This window comes from Metarhizium acridum (genome assembly GCF_019434415.1).
Source record: "Metarhizium acridum strain ARSEF 324 chromosome Unknown scaffold_31, whole genome shotgun sequence".
NCBI lineage: Eukaryota > Fungi > Ascomycota > Sordariomycetes > Hypocreales > Clavicipitaceae > Metarhizium > Metarhizium acridum.
Genome location: NW_027094018.1, coordinates 984,562 through 997,946, shown reverse-complemented (window position 1 = coordinate 997,946; position 13,385 = coordinate 984,562). Strand labels below are relative to the sequence as shown.

Here is a 13,385-nt window from a genome sequence, read left to right as displayed (position 1 = left end):
CGAATCTAATCCCATCCCAAACAATGCCAGTGGTCCATTATCGAACGCGCGGACCATGCAGTACAATACTCCGTACGCCAGTTGAAGATGTGTCACCCCTGCAAATAAATGCATGACATCTTCGTTGCCGCTCCCGCCGCCACCTGTTATCTCACACATGATGCATATTTTGAACGGCTACGTGCATGTCTCGTCAAAAAAAGAAAAAGAAAAAATAATCCACCAACACCACAAAAATAAGCCTAAAGCAACCAGAGCATTTTACAAATGCAAACACCCTATCCCCCTCCCCTCTTCTTGTCCCCAACATAATCCAAGCAGCTACCGCGTGTACATTAATTAACAAACCCCCTCCCGGAAAGGAAAAAAACAACAGCCTTCTCCATCCTGTACGCTTTGCGCAAAACGTGACGTGTCAACTTCTACATTTTCCTCTCTTCACCCGACCTTCGTTTCATTCTGCTCCCCTCGCGCCCCCCCCCCCCCCCCCCCCCCCCCCCCTTTTCCCTGGGCCTCTCAGGCGTCCCCCTCGTCACCCCCCGGCGGCAAAACACAGCACAGCTTCGATTTCCTACCCGCAATGTATAGCCCGGTTCTCTTGGCGGCATGATGTCGCGGAAGGTGCGAGGGTGCTCGCCGCCGTTCTGTCACGAGGGAGTGCCTACGTGACGTCTTGTTTGCCCGCTCGCCTGTGATTTTTTTTTTTTTTTTTTCTGGAGTGATACGTGGGAAACCGGGCCGGTTTCTCTATGTTCACAGGGCGTGTGGTTGACGCGTATATTTTTTCTTTGGACTGGGACCAATCCTCCCGGTGAACTTTTTTTTTTTTTTTTTTTTTTTTTTTTTTTTTTTTTTGTGCCCTTATATATATGATGAGAAAGGCGAGAGGGATTTTTTTTTTTTCTCCAATTTCATGAAAATAAAAACCTTAATCTTTAAGCTGAAGCTGAAAAACCTGGTCGGATATCGCTACGCAGACACACACACACACATACCTACTTCACATCAAGACGACTACCACGACCCGGGGCAGCCCTACACGGATAAGCCATGACTTCTTGCTGCGTTTCTTGTTGCCGTGCCATCGATTTTGGCACCCACGAATTTTGCGTGCCCTGCGATACGGGCTCGGCGTGCACTACTCCTTACTCGCGAGACGTGTCCCTCGAGGACGACGGATATCAGCGCCCCCTGTGTGGGCATGTTGGGACGGACAAGACTCCCAAGGAGGCTAAAAAGGTCGGGGAGAAGGATGACGAGGAAAAGGGAGCAGAGGCAAAGTAAATGGTGTAGAGAAACGAAAGTACAGGGCGAATTTACAGCATGATGTCAGAGTCTTCTACTATTTGCAACGGACTGCAAGCTAAATATATGGCGCAATTATAGGAGTTACTCGGGCAACAGACAATATGTATACAGAATGCAAAGGGGACATAACCTAGTGCTCTTCGCCATTTCTCACAGATTTCTATATACACGTTCGCTGGATTATATGCATCTAAACTGCTGTCAATCAAACAAACAACATTGCAATCAAAGGCACCACAGCAGCCAACACCATCGGGGTATTAAGCACAGCACTGCTGTCTTTCTTGCCATCGGTAGAACTGCCGGTGTGGTTGCTGGTCGCATCAATGCTGCCAGTTTCAGCCTTGTTGCTGCCAGCCATGTTGAACTGGTCATCGGGTACGGGAATGACCTTCAAGCCCGTAATCTCCTTGCCTTCGGAATCCTTGACAAGTCATCTTGACGTTGTAGTCGGAGATCTTGACGATCTTACCACTGGGCTTCGGGCTGATGCCTCCGTCGATGAGCTCCTGGGCGCCCGGAGGTGGGACCGGAGCGGTGAAGTTGGAATCGAAGCCAGCCTCGGTAAGGAGCGAATTGGCGCACTTGGGAGGAGTAATGTCTTTCTTGGCAGCCTTCTGGGTCTGAACGGACTTCCAGTCAATTGTTGCCCATGCCGCCTTGAGACGATTGTAGTCGCCCAAGATGTTGAGAGTGGTTCCATTGATCGAGACGAGACCATAATTGTTTAACTCCAATGTCCACTCATAGACAACTCCGCCAGAGAACGTGGGTGCCATTTTGTCGCTGTACATGGCGCGAGTCTCGTTCCAGTAACGGGTAGGGGGCTCAATACAACCATACTCGCTGAAAAACACCGGGACGGATGACTTGGCGAAGCCTTCGGTCAGCTTGTCAAATGTAGAGGTTTCATAGGTAGCCTTGATGCTGCACCAGCTATATGAGTTCAAGGCAAAGACGTCGGCACGCGTCATGTCGTCAAATTCGCCATCGGTGCTGCATTGCATGTAGTTCCAGGTATCCCAAAGGATCTCGCGAACATCAGCGGCAGAGTAACCAACTGGGATTTGGCGCTTGAGATTCTGCTTGATGTAGTTCTTTAAGTCGCGCGTGACGGCACGAAGATACTGGGGAACGGACTTGGCTGACTCAATGTTGTTGATCACTTCGTTGCCAGAGAAGAAAAGCAGGGTGTTGGGATAGTTGGCAAAAGCTTCGACCACTGCAAATATGTGATTGAGGTAGGCGGCATAGTAAGTTTCCCAAGGCTTTCCAGAGTCCAGGGCCTGACCAACAAGAGGAGAGTTGACGTCGAGAATCATGTACACGCCAGCCTATGGTGGCGTTGTCAGCCAACCAACGAAATCCCACGGCTGAGGTGGGAACTCACAGCATTGAAGATACTAGCACACTGGTCGTGATTCTTGTACGGATTCAAGTTGTAGACACGGATAGTATTGACGCCCATGACCTGCATGAGGGCAGCATCTCGCAGGCAGGCATCGGGGTCGCTGAGAGGGTCGGGGCTGTCCAACTTGAAGCCGGCACTGCCACCAGGCTGATAAGCGACACCAACGATCTGAAACTTGTCGCCAGTCTTACTGTTGTAGAACTCGTTGCCCTTGATCTCTAGCTGAGGAACGGCGGCGACAAGCGACGCGGCGAGCGCGACGAGAACGGATTGAATCTAAGATGAGACTTGTGGTCAGCCTTGCTTGAACTCTGAGGCGATTGTCGATCTTGTTATCCGAACGAGTAACAATGACAATTTTTAGGGCTGGTTGCGACAACACGACGGCCCCGGACAATGCCATATTCGATACATACACGCATGGTTAGATGCAGTTGCTGATAATGCTGGTGAACACGAATCAAGATGCGAAAGTTTGGTCAAAGTGAGGAAATAAAGCAAAATGCAACAATATGATGGGCGGGAAAGAGCTGAGGGGGCTCTTTGAGGGGAATGGAAAGAAGCAAACCATTTAGCAAAGGAAGGAACGAAATGAATGTACGCCTGCATTGAGGCAAAACTACCTAGGTAGTGAATACGAGCAGGAATGCGAGAAGACAGGGGCTCGTCGGTGAAGAACTGACGATGGAGTCATATAGGCAGGAGTGGTGGTTCTCTCGTGGTCCATGTCATGTCTGGTCTCTTGCTCCTGCCTCACATCAGTCATGCACTCCCACTTCTAAACACCAAAGCAAACCGAATGCCATGACTCTCATGACCATTTCCTCACTAGTACGAAACCAGGAGAAACTGGGCTCGACGACTCACCGTCCAGATACACAAGACTGTCACAGGCTGCTCCGTGCATGCAAATATGCATCTGTTCCTGCGGCTGCTACCACTCAACTTGCCAACAGTCAACACCTCTCTTGTCCTATCACAATGCAGGATTCACAGTTCACAATTTCTCCGACGCTAGCGCGTGGAATTTAGACCAGGGGTGAAGGTCCTGGGGTCAAGAACAATTCATTGCTCCGTCATTTCTTGCGTCCCGCAATTCGATGATTGTCCAATCTCGCCGCCCTTGACCCGTCCAACGCTCTAAATGGACCTGATACCTAATACAACCACCGTGATATTCACCAACGTCGTTGAAGAAGTTGACCAAGGGCCCCTTCAACGTTGCTCAGCCACACCCGATCCAGCAATTATTTTATCATCCCGCGTCCAGGGGAAGTGCCATCTGACCCAGGTGCCCCGTGTGGTGAATTCAACATGGATATGGACATGATTTACCCGAAATTTTTTTCCCCCATGCCCATTCCCATGAACTTCAATGACGGTGAGCGCCCCGCAAACAAGCACGAAATAACCTTGTATTGCCACCAAGCCAAGCCGCCTGTGTATTTCGCCGACTGGGACTCTGACAGCCTAACGCTCTTATCCGCCGGTCTTCCGTCTCGCTACTTTCCCAAAGTCAAGCAAGAGCAAGGTACCATTCTCCGTTAGATGGGTCGAGATGTACCCGTCAGCGACTAAGTGGACGAGCCACTTAAATTTGTCAACATGGGCGCTTCGACGTTGGTCCTAGGTTGTAATGTAGACTTCAACAGCCTGTTGACGGCACAAGCAGCCAGCCGAACGACATGACCACTCCGACGACCCATACAACGCCAAGTCACCGCAACAAAGGCCAGGACTCAGCTACTCTGACGAAACCTGAATACCTTCCGCGATCCAAATGGCGTGGACTTGGGGGCTGTGTTAATGATGGCAATATGGTTCATGGATACCAAGTCCCCAGTGCAGAACAGAGGATTTTACCATATGGATCCTATTGCATGTGTGTACCAAAATGCACCCTCTTATTAATCCACCAAGTGACCTAGGAATATAATAAAATATAGACAGCAAAATGCAACGTCGAAGGTGGGTGACATAATAACGGGCCGAGGATAATGTCACTAAATAAACTTGTATGCTACCCTATAGTAGGCCAGCCTAAGAGACTCTCCATATGGCTGGTTGGATTGCCACAGTCGGAGGGAAAGATCCATCCGCGCTGGCATCGAGAAAGCACAATTGCCATCTTGGTGGAATGCCATGCTAATAGTAAAGCCACCATACCATCATCCCAATCCTCAAGTTGGATGGGCACTGGAGTCCATAGACCGCCTTCCCAATCCAGATAGATACCCACATCAAACCAGGTACCGCGGCCGACACAAAAAAATAGGCCTCCACCACCATTCTCCAGATCTGTACAACCATTCTCACATCATTCTCATGCCCCGCGTCCATCGCATATTCGTCCCAGTAATAGTCCAAAGGCCGACCCGAGCCCACAACTACCGCCAATTCCTTACAATGGCCACCCGTATGTGCAGAGCTACCAATCACTCCGTCATCACCCAATAGACCATCCATGGCGGCTAACCTTCACCAGCACCGCTGGACCGCCGCCCAATCGTCATCTCCGGCCCATCAGGCGTCGGCAAAGGCACGCTGTATAACCGTCTTTTCGCCCAACACCCAGACACATTCTGCCTGTCCGTCTCGCACACCACTCGCTCCCCACGGCCCGGCGAAGCCAACGGTGTGGACTACCACTACGTGTCCATGGGCGACTTTGAAGATCTCATTGCTAAGGATGGGTTCGTGGAACACGCCCAGTTTGGGGGCAATCGCTATGGAACGAGCAAGATGACGATTGAGGAGCAAACAAAGAAGGGAAAGGTTGTGTTGCTCGATATCGAAATGGAGGTTCGTCTATTCAACCAAAAGTGAACGGGGGATGCTGATTGAGGGGCGCATGCTGACTTGAAGAGTAGGGAGTCAAGCAGATCAAACAATCTAGCATCGCTGCTCGATACATTTTCATTGCTCCTCCGTCGCTCGAGATCCTGGAAGCGCGTCTCCGTGGCCGTGGTACTGAAAACGAGGCCAGTATCCAGAATAGACTGAACCAGGCGAATATTGAACTCGAGTTTTCCAAGACTCCGGGCGTTCATGACAAGATCATTGTCAATGATGATCTCGACAAGGCTTACAAGGAGCTTGAGGAGTACATCTACCAATCCTCGGACTAATGACCCTGACGACGATACGCTAGAGATGATATAGATATACTGGTACGAAGATGACGTTTCAAAAGCGTGAAATAATAATATGCATGGCACTTACATCAGAAGGAGCCAATACACAATGTACCTTACAATAAGATTTATACAATGCTCTAGATGTATATAAAAGCATAGACAAAACCTGCAACACAGCCCAAACTTGCAAGGAATCAACTTTTTTTTCTTCCCATCATCGTTTCATTTTCTTGGATGACGAAGCCAACTCTAGCTATACTTGGAGTGCAAGGTATGAGGTCTGATTAAAGACTAAGAAATGGTAAAAAGAGCTCGATGTGAGTGCTAGTAAAGACAATAAAACACGTATAAAATAGACTTGGGCCCATGAATTGCGGGGCGCCGTTAAATTCGGTGCCAGAGCTTACATAAACTCAACCCGGCTCGATTCTGGCATATTGAGACTGATTGCTCCGGATCCGTAGGCTGGTCAAATCTCCGCCTTTCTGCTAGGCGCCTCCCACAACCCCTTTATAAAACCAAAGAAAGGTTCTTGTTGGCAAGTCCTAGGTCGCACCACAATATGACAATGTGACCAACCCTCACCAGATAAAGGATATCACTGCCCTTTTTGCTCCCACATGACACCGTGAGAAATATTTAAGTTCGTAAGAAAATAGTCGGCCGCATGCCCCCTCAAGCTGCCAAGAGACGCCGTTGCTCCCTCGCCAGTACAAGATTAAGCAGAAACATTGGCTTAGTAGCCGTTCATGGCCATTCTTTGCGAACTGCGGCTCAATTCTCGGTCTGCAGCAGGACTGATGGGTCTGCTGCTCGCGCCGCCGCCGTGTGCACTGCTCTCCTTGAGGGCCAACAGCTGCTTCGCACGGAAGGTCTCGTAGTGGATTTGAGAAGTAGTCTCGATAAGATCCTGGAGATGGGTTCGGAGAAGGAAGTTGCGTAGGTAGACAAATTCGCAATGGTTCTCGTCCTCGACGTTGATGACACCCCATCGATTCTGACGACCGCGGACCTGCTTACCATCAATCATAATGGACTTTTCGGAGCCAACAACAGCAAATGGAACGAGACCCTATTTCATAATTTAGATTTTGTTATTATCCGTCCAACATGAAGCAAAACTTACCTTGATCTGCCCGTTCAGGGAACGCTCCTCTTCATCAAACTCTTCATTGTCATATGGGTACATCTTAAGGTTGTGGAAAGAAAATTCCTCCTTGATGCGCTCCTTGAAAGCCTGGCGCTCCTCAACCGTCAATGTATCGGCTTTGGCAATGACAGGAACGACGTTGACGACATCGGACAGCTTCTTCAAGACAACAATATCGATAGGCTTCAATGAGTGACCTGAAGGCTGGATGAAGAACAGGCAGCAGTGAATGCGGGTGTCCTGAATGTAGCGTTCTCGCTGAGCAGTGAGTTCCTTTCGCAGGTAGGCGGAGTGCTGGTCCTTGATATACTTGACAATGGGATCCCAGCAGCGGTCGTTGTTGACCAGGTCGCCATAACCGGGGGTATCGACGATGTTGAGCCTCAATCGAACGCCGTTCTCCTCAATGATGTGGGAAACGCTCTGAATCTCGGTAGTAGAGCGAATAGCCTCGTCAGGCTGCAGACGACCCTTGGAGTCGATGAGGTGCGAAGCGAAGATGGTGTTGATCAGGGTCGACTTGCCTAGACCAGTCTGGCCTTCACCGATAACAAAGGGTTAGCTTTAGTTCCGTTGTCTGTCCAGCTTCCGGGTTCACCCTCGCGACGTACCAACGCAAATAACGTTAAACTGGAAACCACGCTTCAGCAGCTTCTTCTCAATCTGAGAAGTAATGCTGTCAAAACCGACGTGGCTCTTGGGGAAGATGGTGTTCGCGGCAGCCATTGTGTAGATCTAGTAGGCGGGGGGGAACTAGATGCACTAAGGAGGTACGGCGATGGCTGTTGAAACTGAGATGTAAAAATCCGAACCCTATTCCAAGAAATCTGGATGAAATCTGCAGGATGGACGAAAGACTGCGAAAGACGACGACAGATGTGCACGATCAAGGATAGAGTGCAAGGCGGTCGACAAGAGTAAGGCTGGAATTTGGAGCAGTCGTCGTTGACAGATCCAAGAAGGGGTAACTTTTGGGGCGCCAGGCCAACTTGGCGTTCCTGCCAATCCCAAGCGATAATTTCAATGACCCAAAGAAGGTGCAGGGACCAAGAAAGGGGGAAGGGGCATCTGGGGACATTGCCTTTGAAGCTGGCAGTTGACCCACATTTAGTCCGTGCATTAGAGGTACTTGATTGGCCGGCAATGATTGATGAAAGCCACCACAAGAGAAAGCTTTGGGCAGACTTTTGATGGAAGTGACACGCGAATTTGCGATTTGGAGGGCTGACAAGTAAAGTTGTGAGAGCTTCAAGATCCGGTCCAACGATACTGGACCGAGACTTGCGAGGACCTGCAGATGTTAATTATTTAGCCTCATTTTTTGGTCATCGAAAATCCTCGAGTCTACGATTTCCATCGACCGCATTCTCATCGACGACCATCTCGAACCTACCTGGAGAAGTCCATCCGGCTTCAATAATTCTCAAAGATGGCTGCTGCTACCGCATCGATGCTTTCCCGTCTGTCCTTCCCAACAACTGCCCCTGCTCCGCGCTGGGCTACGTTCTATACCCGATTCTTCACCTCCCGACTCTTCCCTACACTCTCGGTTGCTGTACCGGGAGTAAGTTTGAACATTCCGACCTTGCTAGGCGACATTTGGGAATCAGTTCTACGTGCGGTACCCAAGAATAAAGTGTCACACTCTCGTAAGCGACACAGACAAATGGCTGGCAAGGCCCTGAAAGATGTGAACAGCCTATGCAAATGCCCTGGCTGTGGAGAGACCAAGAGAACGCACCGACTATGCCAGAGATGTCTCGAAGGTGCGTTGGTACAAGTTATTACATTTATTTACATATGCTAAAGACATCATCAGATATGAGAAGGATATGGCGCGACGACTACCCGACGAACAAACCCTTTTAGGCGGATGTGAGGATAGGGGGATTCATCTGACAACTGTATCAAAACCTTGTATATCAATTTCAGTCAGGTCTGCATGCTATTGGCGTTTGGCTAGGATAGCCTTGCATACTGTATGTAGATACTGCAGATTAAAAAAAAAAATCACGTTCTACTTTTGATGGACATTATGATGTAACCTGAAAAGCAAAGGTTTGCATGATGTATTCTGTACCCATTTGTCTTGATGCCATTTATGGAATTAGGAGTTGCTATTATTTGTAGTTGAAATGAGGAAATATATTTCAAATATTTTTCAGCTTCATACTAAAGGCAAAGTGCAAAATGCCGTTGCGGCATGACAGCCCAAGTTGTAGCTCAACCCATAGCCTCAACAGTACAAATCCTGCCCCACCATGATCGATGTGAGAAGCATCCTCCTACATCCAACTCAAGACCATAGCACGCCAAGCGTTGTAGCCGCCTGTGATAGAGAAGATGGTGAGCACTCTTCATAATTTGGACTTTCGCGCGACTACTGACCGTATCATATAGTCAAAGCAGTATCTGACAACCCATACTGTGGATGATGGTATGCCTGCACACTCTGCCCCCTCATTACTGAAGTCGCGGAGGTTGGAACGCACTTTTCCACACCAGTAGCTAACACCAAGGGTTGCAGCTCATATCACGGATATTTTCTCGATAGCTACGACACCGGAGGCGGTACTGTCAGCCGGTGGATCATCAACGCTCCATGTGCACGACACAACTGACCCTTCATTCCCTTTGAAGCAGTCCATCTCTAACGCGCACAAACTCGGTTGCCACCACATCAGCACATCAAGAAATGGAAAGGTCGCAGCAAGTGCAGGCTTCGGAGGAGAAGTGAAACTCTGGGCGTTAAACCAAGACACTGGCGAGTGGTCAAACAGCGGCGAAATCACTGGACCGGCAGTAAAGCCGGGTGAGGTCTGGGCGGTAGCACTCAGCGAGGATGGGTCATATCTGGCCAGCACAACAAATGACGGACGTATCAACGTCTGGGACATCACAGACGAGAAAAAAGCCAAGCTTCTGGAGTATGAGACAGGAAGCGCTGGGTCAGGCAGCTTCGGCATGAGCGTCGATCTCAGCAGAGATGGCAAATACACTGCCAGCGGTCATCAAAACGGAGCAGTGTACATTTTCAACAATGACACGGGGAGAATCTTGTATTCTCTATCAGGTATGTGATGCTAGAAAAAGAAGCAGAGAAAACGAAGCTGAAATACCGCTATGTAGGGCTCTCGAAACCTGTTCGAGCAGTAGCCTTCTCGCCGGCGAGTTCGAGACTTGCTGCCGCGGGTGACGCAGGAATCATTGCCCTGTATGATATGAAGCACGGTGAACATGTGGGCAATTTGACCGGCCATTCTTCATGGATTACGACTCTTGATTGGAGTGATACGGGTGAATACTTGCTCAGCGGGTCAATGGATGGCAAAGTCAAGGTATGGTCCATTGAGCGAAGTGCTTGTGTGGCCACGCATAGCGAGACAGATAAAGCATTGTGGACGGCGCGTTGGCTTCCCAAGACTGGGAAGAGTGAGATGTTCTGCACGGCCGGTGCGAACAGAAGTCTGTCCTTCTATCGTGAAGCGACTGGAGCTTAATGGAAGACACACAATATGAAATGCTTCACTGGCATTAATGAAAATGATTAACTTCGTTCACCCTAGATTCCCTCCCTGCGTCTGTGAAGCTGTCCGATCACGTGATGGCGTTCCAGTCTCGCGTTGCCCCGCCAGAATCAGCCCCCCCGGGGTTATTATAGCTGCTACAACCGTCATAGCCAACATGCACCCGCCCATTCCCACTTATTTGGGCTTCAGTTGAACTGTGAATCAAGTCCACAAACATTAGCCCTTCTTTCCAGCAATTCGAATAATCACGACCCTACAAGTATCCATCCTGTTGTTTTGGAGCATAGGATTAATTTCATACTAGAAAATCATACAATACGACGGATATCGTCCCATACTTTAGGACCGGGGCTTAGCATCACATCATGCCTACTACTCGACGATCAAGTGGCGCAATCCGCGGCCGCACTGGGCCTGCAAAAGGTCAATCAACGATCAGCTTCGCCAATAAAGTCACAAAGAGCGTACCAAAAGATATCAAGAACAAGCTGGTAACGCCGGCAACTACCACCATTGAAGTCCCGGAGAGAACGAAGCCCGTGGAGAAAAATGTCGAAGAAGTAGTGGAGGATAAAGTGGACGACGAGGAAGAGGATGAGCAAGAGGAGGCAGAGCTCAAGGAGGAAGTTCCGGTGAAGACGGAGGCTGAGTTGAAGGCTGAGAAGCTCACCGACTCGCAGATCGATAAATACTGGAAAGGAATTGAGAAGGAACGTAAGGCACCGAGGGTGCATCAAGAAGGATTGTCTGTGAATGACAAGGTCTTGCGATACTTTGATGTCAGCTCTCAATATGGGGTAATCATCCGTTTGACCTTGCTTTCGTCTTGATAGGAGCTTGCTGATGACTAACTGATGTGTAGCCTTGCATCGGAATCGATCGCATGAAGCGGTGGCAAAGAGCCGAGCGGCTTGGCTTGCGGCCTCCCATTGAGGTTCTCTCCGTGTTACTGAAAGAGGAGAAGAAGTCCAACAAAGAGGCGGAAACGGCACAGATGGACCATATTCTTAACTCTATTGCTGTTGGATCATAGGCACTGCTTGCAACTATTACGAATGAGGCTGAAATCACGGAGAATGGCTGGCGTTGGTGGCGTGTGCGTTTGTTTTAATGAATGTTATGTATTCTATTGCGCTAGTCTTTGTAAACTCGTCATGTATCAGACGAATTACTTGGACATGACTCGAAAACAATCTATGTTTCCGGGTTGAATGTCTTTGATGCTAGATCTAATACCATATGCTTCTTGTTCTATGGTGAGGAAACGGTTCTTTGCCCGCGGCTTCTAATTCTTTCATGCGGTCGTAAAGGAAGAAATCGATCAAAATAGCATTGACGTGTGTGTCCGGATGTGCTCGGACGATTTCACGCCGTATTAACTCAACACACCATATACTGCAAGCTGCGAACATCTTTTTAGCACATAAACGCACACCATTCTAGGATTGGTGGATAGTTACCTCTCAACTGAACCTCCCAGTGATCTCCACTTTTGAACATCTTCCTGTCCTTGATGGCCGCCGCAACTGGCGGACTGCAGTACAATGCGCCTAGAGTAATCAGAATCTGGGGGATGCGGTAGTCCGCAAACATGGTGATCTTTTCAATGTCTCGAAACGTGCCGTACGACTGGCCCTCAAAGCAGGCCCATATGTCTGCGACTAGGATCTGAGCCCGCTTCAAGAACCTCACAGGTTTGCTTCTGCCTTCGAAGTAGTGCTCGTCACGGAAACATGAAAAGTCTCGGGCTAAGAGGTTGACAAGTTCGGCCGCTGAGCCGTTGGCTGCGGAGATGACATTTGCGAAGGAGCAGTTGTATCGCTGAACGGAGGGTTAGAACTATTCATGCCTTTTGATCTTTTGTACGGGGCCTTTGTCCATGGCCCACCTCATATAATACTCTGCCGCTTTCTCTGAGACAGTCTAGTCGTTCTTGCAATAACGGCATCTCCTCTTCTGTGGACGATCTGAAGACGTGGCGAAGGGAGTCTAGGTTGCATTCCTGCTCGTCTTGCCAATAGTGCGGATCAGTGATTGGAATGTCTTATCACCGGGTGTCAGTACGTTTTTGGGCCTTGGAAATGTGATATTGGCAACTCGCCTTCTTCCAAAGCCCTCTGGAGAGCTGCGACAAGACTCCAATACCCAGTCCACCTCCTCCCGTTATACTCGATAGCAAACCTCTCATCGTCCGGCAACTCAGACCAGAAGGAAAAATTCAGCAGATCCATGGTGAAGATGAAGGCTACCGAGGTCTCGTCTTTCGCCTTGGGATGAAGCTCGTGCTCTGACCAAGTGGCCGTTGAGTAGTGCTTCTTCTGCATCTGGGCGTATATCGTCTGGGCAGCGGCCTTGGTAGCCCGCATATCAATGGCCACATCGATGCCTTGGTTGTAGACATACTCGGCCCCGTCTAGAACACCTGTGTCCGCCTCTTCTTTTACGAGCGGTTTGCCTTGCAGGTTCTGGCGGAGCAGTTCGAGGAGCTCAGGGTCCGCTTCATCATCAGACATTTTTTTTGGTGAGACGTGAGTCGAATACCGGTGTGAAAGGGATGACGGTTGCTCCGTTACACAATGGGCTCAGCATACATGCATTTCTAAAAAAAGAAGAACCAGACACAACGAAACAAACGCAACTGTCGAAATGACAGGGCAGTAGTATTCAGTGATTTGGCGGTGTTGCAGTTTGCATGGACGGGAAGGGGAAAAAAGCCGTAGAAGTTTGTTCCTGGTGGTCACTGGCCCAATCGGGGCGTCTCGGTCGCAAAAGGGACGTCATGGTGGCAGAAGACTCTCAGCTCTCTCGTCCAGCGCCCATTATAAAAGCCGAATTGCGGTTCACGATGG

The 13,385-nt window shown here is 49.5% G+C and overlaps 7 protein-coding genes across 7 annotated transcripts; 4 read left to right on the top strand and 3 right to left on the bottom strand.

The window, feature by feature from the left end:
* Positions 1–567: 567 nt before the first annotated feature.
* On the bottom strand, positions 568–3,620 carry GAS4 (Glycolipid anchored surface protein 4 precursor). Its single transcript, XM_007811779.2, has 3 exons — positions 3,136–3,620; positions 2,699–2,995; positions 568–2,642 (listed from the first exon to the last, which is right to left on the bottom strand). Exons 1-3 carry the CDS (start codon positions 3,139–3,141, stop codon positions 1,680–1,682), a joined length of 1,266 nt encoding a protein of 421 aa, XP_007809970.2. The 5' UTR covers positions 3,142–3,620; the 3' UTR covers positions 568–1,679.
* Positions 3,621–5,042: 1,422 nt separating this feature from the next.
* Positions 5,043–6,058, top strand: GUK1 (guanylate kinase). Its single transcript, XM_007811780.2, has 3 exons — positions 5,043–5,135; positions 5,205–5,521; positions 5,590–6,058. The coding sequence occupies exons 1-3, from the start codon at positions 5,045–5,047 to the stop codon at positions 5,845–5,847; spliced, it is 666 nt and encodes a 221-aa protein (XP_007809971.2). The 5' UTR covers positions 5,043–5,044; the 3' UTR covers positions 5,848–6,058.
* A 534-nt stretch (positions 6,059–6,592) lies between these two features.
* CDC10 (cell division control protein) lies at positions 6,593–7,732 on the bottom strand (the record flags this gene model as incomplete). The annotated part of the gene is made up of 3 exons (XM_007811781.2): positions 6,593–6,928; positions 6,983–7,545; positions 7,618–7,732. The coding sequence occupies 3 exons, from the start codon at positions 7,730–7,732 to the stop codon at positions 6,593–6,595; spliced, it is 1,014 nt and encodes a 337-aa protein (XP_007809972.1).
* A 388-nt stretch (positions 7,733–8,120) lies between these two features.
* On the top strand, positions 8,121–9,118 carry rec14_2 (Ski complex subunit Rec14). Its single transcript, XM_066118612.1, has 2 exons — positions 8,121–8,772; positions 8,826–9,118. The coding sequence occupies exons 1-2, from the start codon at positions 8,436–8,438 to the stop codon at positions 8,873–8,875; spliced, it is 387 nt and encodes a 128-aa protein (XP_065976132.1). The 5' UTR covers positions 8,121–8,435; the 3' UTR covers positions 8,876–9,118.
* A 181-nt stretch (positions 9,119–9,299) lies between these two features.
* rec14_1 (Ski complex subunit Rec14) lies at positions 9,300–10,616 on the top strand. The gene is made up of 4 exons (XM_066118611.1): positions 9,300–9,352; positions 9,407–9,443; positions 9,534–10,079; positions 10,136–10,616. The coding sequence occupies exons 1-4, from the start codon at positions 9,350–9,352 to the stop codon at positions 10,504–10,506; spliced, it is 957 nt and encodes a 318-aa protein (XP_065976131.1). The 5' UTR covers positions 9,300–9,349; the 3' UTR covers positions 10,507–10,616.
* J3458_005122 (uncharacterized protein) lies at positions 10,608–13,277 on the bottom strand. Its single transcript, XM_066118610.1, has 4 exons — positions 12,638–13,277; positions 12,425–12,579; positions 11,997–12,357; positions 10,608–11,938 (listed from the first exon to the last, which is right to left on the bottom strand). The coding sequence occupies exons 1-4, from the start codon at positions 13,047–13,049 to the stop codon at positions 11,766–11,768; spliced, it is 1,101 nt and encodes a 366-aa protein (XP_065976130.1). The 5' UTR covers positions 13,050–13,277; the 3' UTR covers positions 10,608–11,765.
* J3458_005123 (uncharacterized protein) lies at positions 10,721–11,597 on the top strand. Its single transcript, XM_007811783.2, has 2 exons — positions 10,721–11,333; positions 11,399–11,597. Exons 1-2 carry the CDS (start codon positions 10,902–10,904, stop codon positions 11,567–11,569), a joined length of 603 nt encoding a protein of 200 aa, XP_007809974.1. The 5' UTR covers positions 10,721–10,901; the 3' UTR covers positions 11,570–11,597.
* Positions 13,278–13,385: the final 108 nt, after the last annotated feature.

What these genes read in the sequence shown, in the direction of transcription:
- rec14_1 (XM_066118611.1), top strand. An exon ending in AACCCATACTGTGGATGATG is followed by an intron (nt 9,444 to 9,533) that starts GTATGCCTGCAC and finishes CAAGGGTTGCAG; the next exon opens with CTCATATCACGGATATTTTC. An exon ending in AATCTTGTATTCTCTATCAG is followed by an intron (nt 10,080 to 10,135) that starts GTATGTGATGCT and finishes ACCGCTATGTAG; the next exon opens with GGCTCTCGAAACCTGTTCGA.
- J3458_005123 (XM_007811783.2), top strand. Translation starts at nt 10,902, where the DNA reads ATGCCTACTACTCGACGATCAAGTGGCGCAATCCGCGGCCGCACTGGG. An exon ending in ATGTCAGCTCTCAATATGGG is followed by an intron (nt 11,334 to 11,398) that starts GTAATCATCCGT and finishes ACTGATGTGTAG; the next exon opens with CCTTGCATCGGAATCGATCG.
- J3458_005122 (XM_066118610.1), bottom strand. Translation starts at nt 13,049, where the DNA reads ATGTCTGATGATGAAGCGGACCCTGAGCTCCTCGAACTGCTCCGCCAG. An exon ending in CCAGAGGGCTTTGGAAGAAG is followed by an intron (nt 12,580 to 12,637) that starts GCGAGTTGCCAA and finishes CCCGGTGATAAG; the next exon opens with ACATTCCAATCACTGATCCG. An exon ending in GCGGCAGAGTATTATATGAG is followed by an intron (nt 12,358 to 12,424) that starts GTGGGCCATGGA and finishes CCCTCCGTTCAG; the next exon opens with CGATACAACTGCTCCTTCGC.
- GUK1 (XM_007811780.2), top strand. Translation starts at nt 5,045, where the DNA reads ATGCCCCGCGTCCATCGCATATTCGTCCCAGTAATAGTCCAAAGGCCG. An exon ending in ATTCCTTACAATGGCCACCC is followed by an intron (nt 5,136 to 5,204) that starts GTATGTGCAGAG and finishes AACCTTCACCAG; the next exon opens with CACCGCTGGACCGCCGCCCA. An exon ending in TGCTCGATATCGAAATGGAG is followed by an intron (nt 5,522 to 5,589) that starts GTTCGTCTATTC and finishes CTTGAAGAGTAG; the next exon opens with GGAGTCAAGCAGATCAAACA.
- rec14_2 (XM_066118612.1), top strand. Translation starts at nt 8,436, where the DNA reads ATGGCTGCTGCTACCGCATCGATGCTTTCCCGTCTGTCCTTCCCAACA. An exon ending in ATGCCAGAGATGTCTCGAAG is followed by an intron (nt 8,773 to 8,825) that starts GTGCGTTGGTAC and finishes AGACATCATCAG; the next exon opens with ATATGAGAAGGATATGGCGC.
- GAS4 (XM_007811779.2), bottom strand. An exon ending in GTGCTAGTATCTTCAATGCT is followed by an intron (nt 2,643 to 2,698) that starts GTGAGTTCCCAC and finishes ACGCCACCATAG; the next exon opens with GCTGGCGTGTACATGATTCT.